General features: G+C 37.1%; 1 protein-coding gene across 3 annotated transcripts; it reads left to right on the forward strand.

The window, feature by feature from the left end:
* Positions 1–266: 266 nt before the first annotated feature.
* LOC132696052 (tyrosine-protein phosphatase corkscrew) lies at positions 267–20436 on the forward strand. Of its 3 annotated transcripts, none has more exons than XM_060660597.1 (10): positions 267–566; positions 641–841; positions 898–1092; positions 12063–12228; positions 13672–13848; positions 13900–14053; positions 15631–16200; positions 16885–17099; positions 17269–17477; positions 19903–20436. In XM_060660597.1, exons 1-10 carry the CDS (start codon positions 553–555, stop codon positions 20012–20014), a joined length of 2013 nt encoding a protein of 670 aa, XP_060516580.1. In that variant the 5' UTR covers positions 267–552; the 3' UTR covers positions 20015–20436. The 3 variants fall into 3 exon arrangements, with proteins under 3 accessions (XP_060516580.1, XP_060516581.1, XP_060516582.1); XM_060660598.1 differs by having other exon boundaries at positions 268–566; positions 719–841; XM_060660599.1 differs by lacking the exons at positions 267–566; positions 641–841; positions 898–1092 and adding an exon at positions 7845–8137.
* Positions 20437–21010: the final 574 nt, after the last annotated feature.

Genomic DNA, 21010 nt, shown 5'->3' on the forward strand with positions numbered 1-21010 from the left:
AGCTGATGAATTATATAGCAGCTCTGGTACATTTTGACGTCATCGGCTGTGGCGTTGGCGAATTTTTGAACATAATCCGAGCGACAGACCCACAGACAAAACAATGGCCACGCGACATCCGCAATTCCGATTTCGGATTTTGACTCTACTGGAGAATTACGATCCCGTATATTAAGGAAAGCAAGTACCTCAAAACGACTCCGCTTTATTTCTATGGTCGAAGCCCGCACCCGCAAGGTACGAATCACGGAACACCTGTTACGAGATTCGAAATTGGTCAAGCGAACGCAGCCCGATAGGTTGAAGGGTAACGGTATTAAAAACATAGAAGAAACGGGACTTTAGTCGTTCGGACGTTATTTCAGCGTCATCGAACGCGCGATTTGCGATTTTAGCTATCTAGGAACGCCCGCGTGTGCCGCGGCCCATCCCGACGACCGTTCGACATTCGACAACAAAGATGGCGTTTGAGGTTAAAAAATTCGCGTTTTTCGTCGATATTGCCAATTTTTTCGTTTGAGTTTTTTTTTGCGCGCCACGTTTATTTCGACGATGAGCTCGAGGCGGTAAGTCGTTTCCGGAGAGAATGCGGTCGGGTTCAAATAGCGAATAATGTAAATTCGCACCCGATCGGTTGCAGATTCGCAACGACGATCGGTCGAAAAATATTCCAAGGCCTGCTGCGTGACGCGGAATGTTTGCTATCGATCTCTTACAGGTGGTTTTGGCCCACTATCAGCGGCATCGAGGCCGAGAGGGTGTTGATGGAAAGGGGAGTAGATTGCAGTTTCCTGGCTCGTCCCAGCTCGTCGAATCCCGGCGATTTTACGTTGTCCGTGAGGTAAGCCCGCGTTTTTGGTGGTTAGCGGTCGCTGACGCATTTCGACGGCGTTTTAGGCGAAATGGTGAGGTCACCCACATCAAAATCCAAAATTCGGGCGACTTTTACGACTTGTACGGGGGTGAAAAGTTCGCCACCCTGTCGGAACTCGTGCAGTATTACACAGAGAAACAGGGCCAGCTGAAGGAGAAGAACGGGGAAATAATCGAACTGAAATATCCTCTGAACTGCGACGGGCCGACCACCGAAAGGTAAGTCTCACCTTATTCAACCACAACCTTAGATTTGGATGAATATTTTCGTGTTTTATCCGCGTTTTTGGTTATGTCCACGCGACTTGCACGAAAATCTTGTAAGATTGGCATAGCCTACTTTTTTCCTGCACTTGTCAGTTCAAGCTTACGAGCCGTGTAGGTCAAGGTCGGCGTATATATTGTCAGACAAGAGTTGCGCAGAAGTGTCGTTGTGGCCCGTGATCGCGGGGGAAGGTTCGCGAATCGGCCGCCAGGCTTCGTGATTTTCGTTTGTTGAAGTCTTTGAATTTTTACGATCCGTTTTGTCGCCACGTCGCATATTAATCGACTCGCGGCCGGAACCCGTGCGCTCATTATCCCAATTAGGAGATAAAGTTATCGGCGTATCCTGTTTTTTTAGATTTCGTTTTCGTAGTCCGAGTCGATCGAACGTACCGGGTGAGAAAGTGCCGGAGATTACTCTTGAGTTGCGCGAGTTTTAATTGAATGGTTTTGGCCTGTACGGTACGGACATAATATCGGAGCAATGAAAACAAAAAAATAATGTCGTCGTCTTTGGAATAACCAGTATTATTAAATCTTCATAGCAAAATATATTATATAAATTTACTATTGGAACGCAATGTCAATAATAATTAATGCTCATATTATATTTAACGTTTGACAATTTTAAATTCTGCTTAACCCCATTTTTTGTCGATAAACAAAATAAAATATAAAAACTCCAATAATAATCACTAAAAGTGAAAATTGTCTATCGAAAGCCAGCTAAGTGTACTCTTTATCACCCTATCAAGCTGTAGGGCCCGGGAGGCTGTCGTCAGATTACGATCAGATAAAAACTCGGAAACTCACACGACAGTATTTATTCCCGCAACTACATAAAAATAAAATAAAATTGTGCTTGTAAAATAACGTGTCTCCTCTTAGCGCCATTAACCTCTCTCTGTCAGTCCGCCCGATGAACCACCGACCACAGACAACCAAAAAAAAAGGCGCCAAAAGAATATCAGAGATCAAAGCGTAACAAGGAACGACACCTACCGTCTAATTTTGAAACTGTCGGACATGGCACCATCCTCGGATTATTTTTCCTAACCAAAATTCATAGCGGTGTTGGCTAAGGCTTTTTATTTTGCGATACTTTCTGTTGGTGTTCTCTGATTTTATTTCTTAACCAACGTTACAGAATATTTTATAAATGCCGCAAAATTAAGTAATTAGTGATTAATATGTATCTGAATCAAACTAATCCCTAGAACAAGTTGTTTAAAAAAAAAAACAGTCGATAATCAAGGTCGTTTTTTTTCGATATTCAAAATTTCCGTGTTTTTTGAAAATATTATTTATTGTCGAAAAATCACCAAATAAAAACGCGTTTTTTTTGAAAAATATTTCTTAGTCATTCGTTGAATGAGAGTGCAAGTAGTAACTCTTTTTTTTAAAGTGAACATTTACTTTTTTGTTAAAATAGATTTGGTCATTTCTATATTGCTGTACTGGGTGTTTGGTCACTTTTATTATTAACTTTATTTGAAGAGATAGAACAAAAGTTTCTATATGAAGACTCCGTATATTATTTCGCAGAATGAAAAATATTTTTTTTTGCGTGTTCAAAAGTTTTGGGTGTGTTTAGCCTATATTGAAAAGCTTTTAAAAAATTCAACCTCAAAGTAACGGTAAAGCCCAATGCCAAAAGCGAGTATCGACGATCTGTCAGCGGCCATGTTGGTTTTTCATGGTCGCTTTATAAGTTCCTGTATTGTCGGATTTTTGGCAGGGGTTTCCCCTAAAATGGCCTCCGTGAGACGTGCATTTCCCAGCGATGTTTTTCTCTCCGTATTCAAATTTGTGGTTAAGGGTAATTCATATTGTGGTCGCTTCGCGCGTCTGCGGCAGGCAATGAGGAACGACGCGTGTCCAGAATAAATGCCGAGGTATTTTTTCTATTTATCGACGTAAACGTGATCGTTTTGTTGTTTACGTAACCCAGATTGACCGGCGCGGAAGTCGCCGCCGAACGAAGGACACCCACGCACGGTGAATAAGTAAACATATAAAATAAAGGCTTTTTTGTTTATACGAAACCGGCAAACTTCCGCAAAATCGATAGATTTTTTTTGCGCGCGCCCGGTAGAAAGAATAATAAGCCCTCGCCCTAACCCCAAAGTCATTTGAAACTCTGGTAAACACAAATCTTTGTAGCAGTAATGGCGTTTTTTTCCAGCTATACATGGTGTTTTCTAATTGAACGTCAATATTTTTTTTAATATGTGTAATACCACTTTAGATGTTTCAATGAAATGTGGCACACAGGTACTACATATCGAGAGGTATTATTTAGTGTACCACATTTTAAAAAAAATATACCACTCTATTTGGACAGACGTTGATGGTACGCCACTGATTTCACTTAAATTAAAAATTATTCTTACAATCTCCAATCATTTCTAAACAAATTTAATTTCTTCTAATATTGTGAAAGCATGTGAATGGATGCTAATGTCATTATTTTTTTTAAATCAGTGGCGTGCCTCTGAGCAAATAATATTTTGGTTAATTAGGTCGCCACTGCACTGTTTTTTTTTTTTGTGAAAAATAAAATATCTATTTCAAATAAAATATCTGGTGTAGTTCCCAGCTAGTGTCCTTCAGAAAAAAAATATTAGAAGATAAATAAACAATTCTTATTTAAAAAAAAAACACTACATACTAATTTTTATCAAAATTGTCGGTTAATCAATCAATAACAACCTCTTTGAAAAAAAAAAAGGTAGAACAGAAACTAGATAAGTTCTTGAAAGTTTCCTCAAATTACTCTTTGAAGTATGCTTCTAGTGTTTCTTACTAAATCGGAGAAAGTTATACGATCCGAGTGTTAACTGGGGTGCTATAAACTAGACTTTTAAGATGCCCCCTGAGAAAAAGTCCGGACTATTTAAATCTGGGGACTTATGCGGCCATGGTTGAGGTCCGCCGTCACCTACCCATCGGTTATTAACTATTTTTTTACTGCAACACTAAAGTGAGCAGGCGCGCCGTCATGCATGAACGACATTCTGTTCCTAATTAAATATCGTACACTTCTTCTAGCAATATTGGCAAATCTTCTATAAACTGGGATTTAGCAGGAAAAGGGGTCCAATTAAGTAATTTGCAACAATTCCAGCCCAAACATTTACCAAAAACAGTTCTTGATGTTTAAATTTTACAAATATCTGATCGTATTTCTGGAAAAGTTATCTTCATCGGTAAATAGGATTTTTTGGTCAAACAAGGGTTGGATGGTGCTCGGTTTTGTCCAAAAGATAACACGCTTGGACTCCTTGAAGATGATATGGATACAATAGAACATCGTGTAAAATTGTCCAAACCAAGACGCGCTAGATATTCAGATTACTTTCAATGTTTCTAGTACTAAGTCCAGAATTTTCATCAATACATTTATTTAAAACTGCTTCTTCTATTTCGGGAGTTTTTACAGTCCTTTTAAACGATTATTTGCTCTGAAAGTACCTGTTTCAGTCAACCTCCTATGTACACTTCTATGTGGTGTGACTATATTATGAAAGCGCTCTTGAAACAATTATGGACAATAATCTGAAAGACCCTGAAAATGATCTTTTCCAGAGAAAATTATTAGCCGCAGATCAAAATTCAAATATGGCTAATTGGTTTAGGTTGGCCTGTCACATGCGCTGTTGCAGATATTTGAAAAAGTTTACTAATATATTATATTATTGTACGTTTGCTATTACGACATATTGCATGGGTTCAGAGAACGAGTATTTTCTAGGAAACGTGGGAGATCCAGGGCTATAACTTTTAGCTTGGGTATTTTTGTATTTTGTACGGGGTGTGTCGATATGTGCAGAAAATTCTAAAATACCGTGAAAATTGCTGAAAAACTAAAACGTGGGATAATTGGGTTCGAACAGTGCCGCAAACCGGGTCGATAGAGAGTTTCCGCTTTCAGCATTCAGGGTGCGCTAGATATTTGTACAAATTTTATATTTCACGTTCGGCGAGACCCGAAACATACTTTATACAGGGCGCACGCGAAATAAAATTACATCGTTTTTGCGAAAGTTCCATAGTGGTCCGCAGGAGCTCTATAGAAAAACAATGCGAACAATTACGATTGAAAGAAATGACACACATTTTTAAAGAGAGCAAAGGAATTATAATTGGAGATACAAAAGAGAAAATAGCTGAAAGGACGAAATATATTCAACAGAGCTGGTCTAACAGTTAGTCAAAAGGATAAAACAGGACCTCCGATATTAAAATAAGAGGTCATGTGTACAATAAAAAATTCAAAAGGCCGCGGAGCTATGAGCCATCATGTATCAGACAATGGCTTGCGATCCCTAAAAAGCCAAATCCCACAACCCGTGTTGACGGTAGATACAAAGTGTTTCTTGAAGTTATCCGCAACCGAATTTTCAGGACCCTCGAAACGGACATAAGTAACATTCAGTTCTGCTTTAGAAATGGGATGGGTACAAGAGAGGCACTGTCAGACTTGGAGAAAGCGTTCGATAAGGTGCAACATGCAAAACTACTAGGCGTCCTAGCGGGTAAAAACATTGAAAACAGCTAAGCTCTGGGTGGAAGATCAATATACCGAATATATTAAAATATTCAGGGGCGTACGACAAGAATTTGAGAATCTGAAATGATGTTGAGAGTTTGGACTTTAGGAAAGAGGGATTCTACGTTGAAACTAACCAAAATATCTTACGTATCTGATGTAATGCTTTTTAATTGTTCAATAAAGTGAAAGGAAGGAAGCAACTTAACAATCTTTACCTGTCACCGATATGGGAATCAGTCATCAGTCATCATTTAGCTCCGCTCCCCTCACAAAATATAATCAGGGACAGTGTAAAATGCGAACCAGTTTCACTTCATCTCTGAAGAAGCCAACAGGATAATTGGCGAAACGTTAGCAAGTTCGACTCAACAATAACCGACTCAGGAGGAATCCAGGAGTTCTGTAAATAGTATTGCAGCGGAAGTTTCTTTGAGAAAAAAAAGCTTAAATAGCTAGGACATTGCCGTGATGATTTCCAGCTTTCGTTAGTAGATGGAACTCTGAGAAGAAGAAGAATACATGCAAATCTGGTTGCAAGATTTTACTAAACGCGTGAACGCCAGCAAACGTGTCGTTATTGTCCGGACTGCGAGCCAAGGTTAAGGTCGAACTCGTGCGTGGGCCAGTGTTTTGGTTGGAGTCGCGTGGGACACTGGTCGCTGCAAAAAAAAAAACGCCATCGCCATATATTCGGGAAGTAGGTGCGAAACGGTACGCGTTTGTGCGGGACGGGCGCGAGCTTCGCAAACGACTGCTCATGTATAGCAAGCTGCCAATTTTTGTATACCAGGTAGGTGAAAAAAATCGATTTTATTTGCTTACCCTATATCGTAGACGCGGCCGCGTGAATCTCGTCGTTTTAAAAGTACCAACGGCGGTCGTGAGTCACACGACGAAAGATATTGGTCATATCCTTTAAAATGAGGACGTTAATGGCCAGCGACACGTACGTGGCCGGCGGATAATCGACGTTCGTGTCATCCTTGGTCGCGCCGGAAGGAATTTCGTCGAAGGACATCTCCGAAAATTCATTATTAGTACCATAACCATAATGGTTTCCTTTTCTCCCCTACAGTGCTGGTCCATGAAACGCCCCCGTCCATCCTCCAAAGTTTCCCGCATAGCCTTATTTCTGACACCGAAGGACCAATGAAATTAAATATATGCAATAAATTCATAGCTAGGGATATCTGCACGTAATTAGATTTTTATTCTGAATGTCTAACTTCCGTTTGGCTATTAGAGTCGTCAGTGAAATTAATTATACTCGGATTATTTTTTATAAAATTCCTGATAATCAGGAAGACATTTAAGATATTCTTATAGACGGATCATATCGTCAAATTGAAAAAGGCTTCTTCTCTATCAGACTCCGTGAAAAAACACCTTCCATATAAAACCAAAATTACGTTTTACCATTGAGTTGGAAGCTAATGATAACCTGCCATTCTTAGATATTCTTATCACTAGAAAATCAGACGTAGCATTGGTTCGTTGTGTTTACAGAAAACCAACCTACGTACACAAACACACAACTTGATGCATTATCACATTACCATCCAAAAATCATCGGTTATCAATTATCTTCTTTACTTATGGCTTAAATACTGTTTTTTAATTGCATACCAATTTAGAACTTCCAGAAGTTGCGTTTATTTGTAACTGAATACAAAATAAATATCATTTTCTAACAAATATTCCTGGATTTCAGATTTTGAACGTGACGGGGCTGGTGTTTGACACTGTTATTGAAATTAAAAAGTTCGGCATTTGTATTATAAGGTGCTGATCACTATTGTCTATACGGTGAGTTTGAAAATCACCAAATATTCCTTTTCATCAGTTCTCCACTATTAACAATATCCCTTATCGACGATATTGCCGTTTTTTGTAACTAGGCAGGTTTTTTTAAAGCTTCTTGCTTAATAAGTCCTCTACTAATTAAAGTTGATACATTTCTTTTCTTTATCTGCGGTCAAACCACACCCCCTGCGCGTCGGTAACCGTCGCTCCGTATACGGGGCGCGCCCGAAAAGTAATTTCCTTCGGGGGTGGGATACTTACCTCCCACCAAGCCGTATTACGTCACGAAAAAGAGGAAACACGGCGTCTTCTCAGCTCCCGCCGCCGATATTATAAACGATAGCGCGTGGTCAATCGGATCGGGCTTCAGTTCGACGTCGAGCAGAGCCGCCGGCCAGAGGCGGCACGTTATTCGAATACCGCGTGAATATTTCTACGTTATTTTGTACCGTGCGCTCGAAGTTCGGTATATTAGTAACGGTGAGAGTTATCCAGACCGGTAGGAGGTGTAAAAATGACGAGGCATCCAGGACGGGCGGACCCGTCGTCGGTGATTACTGGCGGCAGTGGCGTACCGACGACGGTCGCCATATCGACCGCCCTCAACGAACTCAGGAAAGCCCTGCTCTATTTCGGTTACAAGTAAGCGCCGAATTATTTTGGAATACTGTTCGGGCCTTAAATTGGCGGCAAGTAATAAATAAATGAACCTGCAAGAATTACACCAACTTTTTCAACACTATTTATATTGTAATATTATAACTTCAAAAATGAAAAAAGTGCCGGTTTATTGTAATATAGACGGAAAACCCGAAATTTCTGAAAATACAGGGTGTTTTCTGATTGAATGTCAATAATTAAGGAGGCGAGTTTTCAAAATGAAAATGTATTTTTTTCGTATCTTTAATTCCGCTTATTTTGACCTATTATGCGTCAAGAGGCATTAGTTAGGGTAGCATAATTTTTTGAAAATTTATCAGCGACGGGCGTACGGAATTTCACCTGTCTGTTTTGGCAGACTTTGATGGCACGCCACTGATTTCTATTAAAATAAAAATCACTCTTGCATTCTTGAATTGTTTTTAAAATTATTTTTAATGATCTAAAAGCCGCTTCCGGAAAATAAAAATATATAAAAAATCTTTCTAAAATGTTAAATAAATAAATAAATGATCCGCAAGCTAGCGGCAAAATATAATTATGTATTAAAACATCGTTATAAAATGTAAAATGTAAAAATATAAAATAAATTAAGACAGTTAAAATTGTTTGAATCGATTTTTAGATTGTTTTCTTATGATCTACAAGTCGCTGGCGGAAAAATTTCAAAATAAATTAAAAAATCGTTCTAATATGTTAAATATAAAAAAGAAGAATAAATTAACACACTTAAAATTGTTTGAGTAGATTTTAAAATTGTTTTTAATGATCACTGCAGGAAAAAAGTTATTGTAAATTGTTAAATATAAAAACAATGAATTAAGGCACATAAAATTGTTTGAGTTGATTTTGAAATTGATTTTAATGACAGATCAGTCATTTTAAATTTTAAATATAACCAAATTAAGACACGAATTAAAATTATTTTTAATGACCTAGAAGTTGTTACCGCAATAAATAGATAAAGTCGTAAAATGTTAAATATAAAAACAATGATGAATGAAATAAATTAAAATTGTTTAATGATCTAGAAGTCGCTGCCGATAAAAAAATCTTTCTATAATGTTAAATAAAAAAAATGAATTAAGGCACATAAAATTGTTTGAGTTGATTTTGAAATTGTTTTTTATGATCTACAAATCGTTCGTTTAAAAATGTAAAAATAAATTAAAAGATCGTTGATTATACAAGAAATAAATAAATTAAGGTACTTTAAATTGTTTGAATAGATTTTAATTTTTTTTAATGATCTAGAAGTCGCCGCCGGAAAAAATAAAATAAAATAATTGTTTTTTTTTTATGTTAAATGTGGTTTTATGCTCCAGATTTCTCACATTTCGGTATAGTAAACGCGTTCCAATATTTTCTTGAAAAAATACACCTACGTATATAGAAATTAATTAAATAATTAAAATTTCCGGTATTGGATAATATCAAACTACGCGGCGCGTGTGGTTTTTTATTTCCTGCTTTTTTTTCTCGCTTAAAAAACAATCCCCGCGCCGGAAAAGGGAAAACACGGTATGAAATGCGAAAATATCGCGTTTTTCTCGAATTATTATAAATGTAAACGTTTTTGCCTGCAATAACGAACGAGCGGTCGTATTTTTTTATTTATCGGAGATATATGCGCCGATGGACGTGTCACGCGCGTAAAAATAAATAACCCCGGGAAAAAACGCGAATACCATAATTTATTTCCAATTGTCCGCCGTTATTTACCTCTACAGATGGAGATGTGGCGACCGGAAAGGCTTTTAAAATTATCGAGGATTTTTTCTATCGAAACTAAGCTCGAAACGACGCTGCTCGTAAAATTCGACAGGTAATTTTTTATATCTATAATTTGCAAGAGATGTACTACAGGCAGGGACGTTTCGCGCGAGAGTTTCGCTAATCTGTAGTTGTGGCCGATTGATCCTAGCAAGCTCTGCCCGATAGAAGTAAAAAAGAAGAATAACCCATAATGACCTCCGAAAACTGACAGTTACAGTTCGTTTTAGTTTTGATTGCAAAGTATTTCAAGTTGTTTTTTTTTTTTTTTTGCTGTGACTGTCTATTTGTTTTGTGCAATCAATCATTTTTCGATTGCTAAGGTAACTTTTATAACCGAATTTGAAATATATTAATTTCAGAATTACAAAAAAGTGCCGCTTAGTTTTTTTCCCTGCCACTGTGGTTGCTCCTCTCTTTGGATAATTAATAAAATAAAATTGTATTGTATTTGTAGATTTGTATGCGAGTGTAGAGTAGGAAGAAACTTATAGTATTGAAGGGTGTTAATTTTTGTAAACATTTTACCGCAGTCGGAAGAACATTTAGTTGGTTATGTGAAAGTTATGTGCCTATAGATAAACTTCCCAAAATACCATAAAAAACGGCTAAAAGAAGCGGTAAAAGTGTTGCAGTCTAAAATTTGAGAAAAAATGAAGAAGAGTTTATGAAAAATCACACTTTTTGGATTGAAATTGATGAGTTGTTGAAGTAAATATAAAACAAAACAATTTTTTACATTATTTTTATTTTGACACTAACTAAAATTATAAGTAGAATCTCAAAAAGGTAAAATAATAATAATAATTCAGGCGGCTGTTATTTTATTGCTTAACTCTTTTTTTGCGCGAACATTTAATGGAATTTGGACATATTTTGAAGAAGTACCTCCGCAGAAATATTGAGTACCTGTCAGCGGCCATGTTGGTTGCTGAATGCCGCAAGGTCATTGCTTTAAAACGAGATATTAAATGTCGGATGTGCTTTCTCAATTGTAACTGTGATCGCCAAATAAAAAGTGATTGCACAGCGTTGCCAAACTGTTATATAAAACAAAAGTTGTATATTTTTTAACGGAACAGCCCTTTTATTATACGCTTAGTAAATTCCCTAAAAATACTGCGTATTTCTTGTATGATATGTCCTATAACCTTATCCGATGGTTTCCCAGATATATGCGCTTTTAACATAAAAGAATTTTTGATTTTTATCTTAGGTGGCTGCGAAGTAGGTCGTCACCGAAATACAAAGCTGTGCTCGTTTTATCGTGAACAACGAATTTTGGAAACGTCTATTAAACCCAATAAGAGGGCCAAATTGGCTCAAATTGAACTACCTATAAGTAACCCAGGATTTCAAGTTTAGGACAATAAACAAACTTTCATCGAATCTATGAAAAATCGCAAAAAAAATCCAGCTTAACCAGCAAGAAGACAACATTTCGTGTAATTTCATCCCCAATGCCTGTAAAATATTTGTTAACGCAATATTATAAAATATTTTAGAACTTATAATTTGGTAGGTATAATATTATATGTAGGTAATTAGTTTTACAAATGGAATTGTTCAACTGGTCCCCTATTTTCTTCAGTACATCTGAAGTATGTTCTTCGGAATCTTGTTCAAATTTTAATAAAGTCCTTAATTCATCTCTTTTCGATGTTCTCTTCTTTTTTACCAGGCTGTTCATATTATTATTATTTTATCTATATAATCTATTGGATTTGGGTATACAAGAAATGTGTCGAATTCTTTGCGGATTTTATTGAGCATATATATTTAAAAATATATAACTTTTATCCGTGACTGTAGTTTTTGTATTTGCTAACCAACCTTAAAAAGTAAACAACAACAAATTTTCAGAAACTTGGCAAGTAATTATGACGGAGACGATAATTGGATGTTTACAACATACAATTGTGGCCACATCTGTCATATACGTAACGTAACAGGCTCTAAAATCGGCGAAAAATCTGAAAAAAAACGATGTCTATTCTGTCAAACCACAAAACGTTCATCATACACGAGCTTCTTCTTCATTTTTTACTTCTATCGGCCAAAAGCGATGTTAACCATTGAACGCATGCGTAACTTCGGGTGTACGTAAACACGCGTTTCGTTGCCATGGTTACAGATGGTTTCACGGCCACCTGTCCGGCAAGGAGGCTGAAAAACTGATCCTGGACAGGGGGAAAAACGGCAGTTTCCTGGTGAGGGAGAGCCAATCGAAGCCGGGCGATTTCGTCTTGTCCGTCAGGACCGACGACAAAGTGACCCACGTGATGATTAGATGTACGCCGGTGAGTTTGAACTTTGAACCCTGCGGTTTTCAAGACATCGGTTATTCCATTGCCCCGTTTTTTTTTATTGCTTTAATTGCTTTTCTTAACGAGATTAATCGGCGACAAGCCAATAACGGTCCGTCGGTGCGTAGATTTATTTTGTTTAGCCAATTGCGTTCTAAATCGGCAAAAAAAATCTGCCGTCTAATTGGATTTTATAAATGAACCGTTTTTCAAGGTCGTGTTGCGTTTTCACGCCGTTTAGTGCGATTCCATCTCTGTCCGTCCGATTTGGACTTTTTTAAACAATTTCCGAGGCTGCTTTCGTCGTAATATTCTTATTTTTGTGGTAAAATTGGTAAATGTTGTTTTTACTTTAAATATCGTTTTTACTTTGAATTACTAGCCAAATGGGTTTCCTCTGTGAATAAATTTATGTAATTAATATGTATTTTGAAAATAGGTTGTAAGTTTTTGTTTCTTAACACTTTTTTATTTTTCAAAATCTGATGGATACCAACACCAGATGAATTTATGTGACGTAATTGCAAAAAAAAAAGATTCTGAAAAAAGAATAAACGCAACGATATGGCTTTTTTATATCGCGAAATTTGCAAATAAGACCAAGCAAAAATCGCATGTGAGATCTTCATCCTATCCTAAAATATAAATAAACTTAACAGTAAAGGGGTCGTAATTTTTGGGGGTGGGTAGAGAAGAAGTAGGGTTATGTTGCTACTGCAAATAGACAAACACGCGCATTAAACGAATTTGTTATAGCTTCGTGATGATATAATATAATATAATTTTTAAAAAACTAATCCGAGTCACAGGTAAATTGGACTTTATTTAGTAAATACTGCTCAGATTGGCGCCTTTAGTAAAGCCCTTTAGACCAGAAGAGGGATAAACATAACCTCTAAATGCTATGAGTCATTGGAATTGATAAATGGTATTTTGAAATATCGATTAAGAGTTAAGCCAAGTTTACTTCGTCTGAAATCTATCAGTTACTTGAGTGCATCTCTGTACGTGCAGTTGCGATTGTCTATCTTACCGCGAGGTGGCGCTTCCAAACGTAATCGCAAAAAAATACTGGCATGAAAAAAGAATCAACTCACAAACATGATTTTTTGCTTCTTAGATAGTCAAATAAGGGCCCAACAAAACGGCGACGGCCTAAAATATAAATAAAAAAGAGTTAAAAGTAAAAAAAGGTGATTTTTTTGAAAAATCTATGTGGGTTTAATTGTTTAATGTCTTTAAATGTGTTTCTTCTGATTTTAAATCGACTTCATTGTTAGTTAAAAAGAAAAGAAATAATTAAGAAATAAAACTTTCATTTATTTCGAAAAAAATTCAACAATATGTGTTTTTTATATCGTTAGAATAAATATAAATAAACTTAGCAATAAAAGGGCACGTAGTTGACATCTCTACCATTATTATTACCCCCCGAAGGACAACAAGTACGACGTCGGCGGGGGGGAAAAGTTCAACACGCTCGCCGAGCTCATCGAACACTACAAAAAGAACCCGATGGTGGAAACGTCGGGCACCGTGGTCCACCTCAAGCAGCCTTTTAACGCGACCAGGATCGCCGCCTCCGGCATTCACTCCAGGGTGAAACAGTTGCAGGTGAAGAAGAAGAAAAAAAAATTTTTTTTCTTAATACGTCGGTAATTTTAGTCGGAAAATAATGGCCCTTACGCGTTCGGGAAGGCCGGGTTCTGGGAGGAGTTCGAGTCCCTGCAGCAGCAGGAGTTCAAGCACCTGTACTCGCGCAAGGAGGGAAACAGGCCGGAAAATCGAAACAAGAACCGATACAAGAACATACTGCCGTGTGAGTACGGTGTCGTCTGTTGTCTTTTTTTTCTCTCTCGCGTTCGCTCTTTTTTTTTTGAAATTTGAATTTTCAGTTACTTTTATGCTATTCAATCGGTACGAGGTACTGGATCGTTGGTGGTACATTTTAACTACTCAGTAGGTCTGTTATATATACATTCCCCTAGAAGAAGTTTGATAGAAAAATTAGCAAGTGAATCGGCAATTTAAAAAAGAAAATCGGTTTTTACCAAAAATGCTTAATACGCCAGTCAAAATAGACAAAAATAAATCAAAACTTACGCAAAGTTCGCATAGAGCTGAAAATTGGCAGGGACGTTAAATATACCATTATACATGAAATGTCAAAAATCTCCTTCGATTCGACTTGTGCAGTAATGTGTTCCATTTTCCTCGAAAAATAAGACAGACAAATGTTATAGATCATACAATTCTGTACGAAAATTGTTAAGGTTCCTTTTTTTCTCACGGTTCACCGTTCCTGATATTAGAAAATTCATATGATACATAATATGCACACATTTCCGCACCACTCATGAGGTAATGTACTGATGATTGCAGTAGTGGAGTGAAGATGACGGAAAATCATTCGCAATATCCACAAAAAATAAATCTTTGAATAACAATATTATTCGATATTTACAATTGCTTCAAAGTGAAGTAAATCCCATTCTCGCAGTTATCCCAGATGGTCACAGATATTTAAGATTAAAATTGTATCAGGAAAAATTTAGTATTTAATAATAATTATAATAGTAATATTATAATAAATAATTAATGATAATAATAATAGACTTCTTTGATATACCCTTTTTCAATACATTTCTTAAAAATTGTTCACTGTTCATGGAAGTATATGTGAGGTTTATGTAGTACTTCAAATGACCCGATCTTCTTTAACCGTTTCGTAAACCTTTTGGAAATTCTTTCGAAATGGAATTCAATTTTCCTCTCAGAATATAAGGGGTGTTTCTTAAAAAAATGAATTTTCACCAAAAAATATATAGAGTAAGAGATATAGGGTCGAATTGAATGTGTGTCGTTCATTTTAAGTTATCTTAACAAATAACACCGGGAGGCCTGTTCAGTAACAGCGAATAGCGTTCTTCGACGACAATTTTTATTTTTTGTTTTTGAGTGTGTTATAAATAAATTGATAATGGAAACAAAGTTTATTATTTGCTGAGCTTAAATAAATATATATTTTTTTTAATCAGTCTCATTTATTTGAAAGTTAACTTAAGGTGAGAAACAGCAGATGTTCTAGAACTAGATTTATAAAACACTTTTAAAAACAAAAAAATAGAAATACACAATCTAATGTATAACTAATATTTTCTTTTATTAACTTATAAATTATTAAAAAATAACCTTAGAAAAATAACAAATCAATGTAAAAAACACTACTTTTTCGGAGGAGCGGCAACGTCGCAGCGATAGGGTATCCTCGCTTATGGAACCAATCGAAACGTGAAACACCCCGTATAATTGTATTAAACTTAAGTCTAAATTGTTTGAAAACGCAAACGGAAGTAATTTTTCGGTTTAGTTTAAATAAATAAATAATAAATGCAGTCGACGACACGCGCGTTAAGCTGAAAAACGTGGACCCCGGCGTCGTCGGCGCCGACTACATCAACGCCAATTACATTCGGTGGCGGTCGGACGACGGCGGCGTCGCCGCCGCCGCCCCCGGCTCCGACGACCCTGGCGGCAAGGTGTACATCGCGACGCAGGGGTGCCTGCCGTCGACCGTCGCCGATTTCTGGCAAATGGTGTGGCAGGAAAATTGCCGCGTGATCGTCATGACCACCAAAGAGACGGAGAGGGGGAAAAACAAGTGCGCGCGCTACTGGCCCGACCAGAACTGCGCAAAGGAGTACGGCAGGGTGACGGTGAAGAGTCTGATCGAGTCGTCGACCGCGCATTACACGCTGCGCGAGTTCCTGGTGGGGACGGTAGGATCGGGATGCGAGAGGCGCGTCTACCATTACCATTTCACCGCGTGGCCGGACCACGGCGTGCCGTCGGATCCGGGCTGCGTCCTCAATTTCCTCCACGAGGTCAACAAGCGGCAGGAGAGCCTGCAGCAGGAGTCGCAGGACGGGCAGCAGCCCGGCGCCATACTCGTCCATTGTTCCGCCGGTATGACGGCTTTTTTTTTTCCAAAGAAGCATTAAGGCATTAATTAATGTCCTGTCTTTTCTATTCATCTAAAATCTAAACCCGCTTTCATAAAATTTTACATTTACAAGTTTCATTTCGATAAGAAAAGTAAATAAAAAGCGTAAATAAAAAATGTTTAAAAAAAACAGAAAATAGGAAAAAATATACATAACAACTTCAGCGACTCGAAAAGTAACGAAAAAATAATTATCTTTACTTCCCTTGGTTCCTTCTCATTCTTTATCAAAAATGAAAATTTTGAACTATTATTGTAATCATCAGTTCGAGAACGGCGCTTCCGAAGCGTAGGTTTATTCAAACTACTGCGTGAGGTACGGCTAACTTTGTAATTTTAACTACAACAACCAGAACTACTGCTATATTTCAATCAAATATTCGGTTTTGAGATATGCGCCGGTTCGTTTGTTGTTGAACCCCGGAAAAGAGATCGGTATATTTGACTAACTTCCAAATTTCCGTTTAAAATTTTCGGTTTTGGATTAAACGGACAATCGTCGGTACCTCCCACCTCGACGTCTTGCGAAAACGGCCGCGGTACATTTGAACTACTGCTGTATTTTCGCTTGAAATTTCTCGTTTTGCGTCGGGCATCTTTTTTTCACTACTTTCCGGAAACGGCGGTACATTTGAACTACTTGGCAGGCATCGGTCGTACGGGCACGTTCATCGTCATCGACATGATACTCGACCAGCTGAAAAAGTACGGCCTGGATTGCGAGATAGACATCCAGCGTACGATCCAGATGGTGAGGTCCCAGCGTTCGGGGATGGTCCAGACCGAGGCCCAGTACAAGTTCGTTTACCTCGCGGTGCAGCATCACATCGAGACCGTCACCGAACGGATGAAAGCGGAACAGGTAAGTTTGGATTTACCCAAAATATAATACGAGGTCGTAAACAAAGTTACGGGTATTTAAACAAAACGATTTTCGTTGAGGAAATAATGCGACGGAAAAGAAAAATAAAAATAAAACGTCGGCACCTCAACACCCTGTATATTTACGGCGTTGTTCTTTGTTTCGGAAGAAGTCGATGCAGTCTGGCCGGGAGTACACGAACATACGGTACAGCAATGACATGGGCAGTCTGGGTTCGAGCCCGTCCGGTATATTGGGCAGTACGTCCTCCCTGTCCGGTCGGCCGTCGAGCGTGTCCCATTTTCCCCCGTCTCCGAGTCCGGCGGCGGCGGCGACGAAGAAAGCTCCCAGGGCGGTCTCCGAAGTGCCTCTCCCAAGGTAGGCAGGGCTTTGTAGGCATTGGGTTGGGGGAGGGGTAAGCGGCTATACTCTGTTCGTTGCGAGTTATAAATCGTTTCGTATAACAACTTTGTTAAGACGGTCTTTAAAACTAATTTATCCATTTAATTAAAATTTAGGTGAAATTATTGTATTCTGAATTTATTATTATTATTAATTTATTTAAAAATTTCGTTTATTTGGTTAAACTAATTAGGCGATTTTTTATCAAGTTAGCAAAAATAATTTATATGTTTAACTGAAATTAATTAAATTGATTAATTTAATTAATAGTTTATTTTATTTTGAATTTCCTCTCTGGTTAAACTAACTAAAACTGCATTTTTAATATTACGGGTGATTATTTAAGTTTAAAAATATAATTAAAAAAATAATTTTTGTATTTAATTTAAATTCATTTAATTAATTAATTTTAGTAAAAGTTTCTTTTATTTAAAATTCATTGTTTGGCCAAACTAACTAAAACTCTTTGCATTTTCAATATTACTAGCGATTTTTGCATTGGGTTTAAAATTGTAAATAACAAAATAATTTATGTATTTAACTAAAGTTAATTAAATTAATTAAAGCAAAGGTCTCTTTTATTTTGAATGTTCTCTTTGGTTAAGCTAACTAAAAGCTCGAGCTACGGATTTTGAATTATGTTTTGAAAATAGTTTAAAAAATATTGTATATTGCGGGCAATTTTGCATGAAGATAAAAAAGACTTCTATAATTAATTCAAATTAATTTAATTAATTCATTTAAGTAAAGGTTGTTTAAATTTCTTTCACTGTCGCTACTAACTAAAACTTTTTGCATTTGCAATATTACGTGCGGGTTTGTATTAATTTTTTAAAGAGTAATTTATTTAAAGGTTTTTTGTTTTTAATTTTTTTGGACCGTGATTTCTGTTCCAAATTCACTAAACTCTTGCTTTTTCAATGTTGCGAGCAATTTTGAATTAAGTTAAAAAATAATTTTTAATAAATTTTAATTAATTTAAGTAAAGTTTTTTTTAAAAATTCTCCTTTTACTGTATTTTCTAACTAAAACTTTTTGCTTTTTCAATGTTACGTGCGATTTTGAATTAATTTTTTCAAAGGTAATTTTTTAAATTTTTTAAAATGAAGTATATTAAGTAAAGTTTCCTTTTTCTTTTGAATTTTTTTTATCATCTTTTCTACTCCAAAGATTTCTTTAATTAATTAAAATTATTGTGTTTGATTTAAATAAAGGTTTTTTAAATATCCCGTTTTACTTTTTTTAAAAGTATTTTATTTCAATTATTAAATTTTATTAAGTTAATTAAATTAAGTAAAGGTTTTTTATTTTTAATTTCTTTGACCGTCTTTTTTATGCCAAATTAACTAGAACTAATTATTTTCATTAAAATAATTAAACTCGCCAACGAACAGATCTTAAAATTCCCATTGTATTGTTTCAGGCTTATGTTAGATGTTCAGTGTCGCGTGTAGTGTTGTAGTGTAGCCGTTCGATCCCATCTCACCCCCACCCAACCCCCCAACACCGCGTTCGGCGACCGAGCCGCGTCGACGCGTTTCGACCCGTAAGTTTGTACAAGTTTGCGTTGTGTATTTTAATGCAGTTCGGTCGTTGAATGTCGGCAAGTGCGGAATGCGTAATATAGGGCGACTTGAAACTAGAATATGTATACAGGGTGGTGCGATGGACTTGGAAAGTATTTTTAAAACGTTTACGATTATACAGGGAATACATAGAAACATATATTTCTTTGAAATATAAGTTCCTATCTACAGGGTGTCAGATAAAATTTATTATTTGTTTTAAAGAAAAATGTTAAATGCAAAAGTTACAGATGGGACCGAAAGAAACAATTATATACAGGATGTTCCATTTAATAAGATGTAGTTTTAAATTATGTCCATTAGTTTTATCTATAACTTTTCTATTCTCTAAAACAAATGGTAAACGAGATGTATTATTTTGACACACTAATTGGACACCCTGTATATTTGCGTATCATACAAGGTGACACGGGAACAATTTTTGCATTTTATTGCGACGTTGCCAGCTTGTTGGGAAAATTTTTAAATCGTTCTATTTTATCACTGGCTGGCGGCACAAGTTGGATGCTTAGAACGCGGTTTTTGGAAATTTTTGCAAAAATTTGTCATTATTGAAGTAAGCGTTTGACACATTTTACGGCCCGAATTTTTCAATATACGTATTGTTCAAATTTTTGAATGGAGAAATTTACACAATTATTAAGTACCAGCGGCGTCACCAAAAGGGACCTAATCGATATTTTCGAAAAGAAAAATTTATTTTTTAAAAATATTTTTTGAAACACCCCCGTGTGTATCGAAATGGATCGAACGCTCCCTTTGATATTGACATGTCGTTTTGGAACGCCCGGTATACGAAGCGGTGTTGTCCGCAGGCCCCCGGAGGACATGGTCAGGCCGACCCTCTACGAGAACATCATGGGTGGCGGGTCGGGGGGCGGGGCTTCGTGTCCCGCGGCGCCGCCGCCGCCTCCCAGGAAAGCATGACGTCATACTTACATATTCTAGGTGTTACTACGTGTACCTTCTCGTTTCGGTGCTAAAACAGGCGCGCGCGTTGGGGCTCCGCCCCCCTCAGCGACGCCGCTGAATGTGATAGAGTTAAAGAAAAAAGTGTTCGGGCGCGTCGCCCCTTCCTACCCCTCCCTCCTCCCCAAAAAAAAAAGACGCGCTAGTGTACTCCAAGTCTCTATCTCTGTGTCTTCGTGCATTTAACTCGCCCTCCTCCCACCCAATTTCCCCCCAACCTTCCCCCACTCCTCGGAGTATTTTCGAAATGGCTGTTTTCCGAGAGACCACGCTCTCGGCTCGTTTGTATTCCCGTTCAGTGATTTTTTCCGCGAGCTTTAGCTTTAGTCTATTATTACGTTAATTTTTTTCGTCGTACTTTATTAAAGATATTTTCCGAACGAGGGGTTTCTGTTATTGTTACGTCCTGTCCCAACCACAATTGTTTGGTCCGGAACGGCCATTGCAGTGTTGCAGAGTATAGGAAAATGGTGGCAATATAATATAATATACACTTTTTCATTGGTCTTTATTGCTACCGTCTTTATCCAGGACTATTCTTTCCCTTGTTTTATGATTTATTTTTAACCGAAATTACTGTTGATACTTAAAACCGAGTTTTTCATTACAAACTTGAATAACTAACAAATAGGATAAGGATAGTATCAGTCAGTACAAATTACAAATTTCAGTAGTACTCAATTGTTTGGCCGAACGGCCATAGCAGTGACGGCTAGTATAGGAAGCCGATGTAATACCAAAGACAAACGCTAACACCAACTGGACTGCTGCTTAGTAGGTTTTGTTCGGAAAATCACTGTCCACCCCCACCCAGATGGATCTCACTGAAACCAGGCGCGGTCGGAAATTCCGAAGTATTTTTCAAAAATTTTCGAAAATTTTTGTTCCGGACAGAAACAAAATGTTTTCTCCGAAAGGATATGTTCTATCGCCAAAATACAGTCGACTAAAAAA

The sequence above is a fragment of the Cylas formicarius genome, unplaced genomic scaffold, assembly GCF_029955315.1.
Source record: "Cylas formicarius isolate icCylForm1 unplaced genomic scaffold, icCylForm1.1 PGA_scaffold_1__22_contigs__length_36826433, whole genome shotgun sequence".
In the NCBI taxonomy this organism is placed as follows: Eukaryota; Metazoa; Arthropoda; class Insecta; order Coleoptera; family Brentidae; genus Cylas; species Cylas formicarius.

Bases quoted from the DNA above. Each gene is read 5' to 3' on its own strand.
- LOC132696052 (XM_060660597.1), top strand. The intron at 1,093-12,062 runs GTAAGTCTCACC...CCATGGTTACAG, and splicing joins GACGGGCCGACCACCGAAAG to ATGGTTTCACGGCCACCTGT. The intron at 13,849-13,899 runs GTGAAGAAGAAG...CGGTAATTTTAG, and splicing joins CCAGGGTGAAACAGTTGCAG to TCGGAAAATAATGGCCCTTA.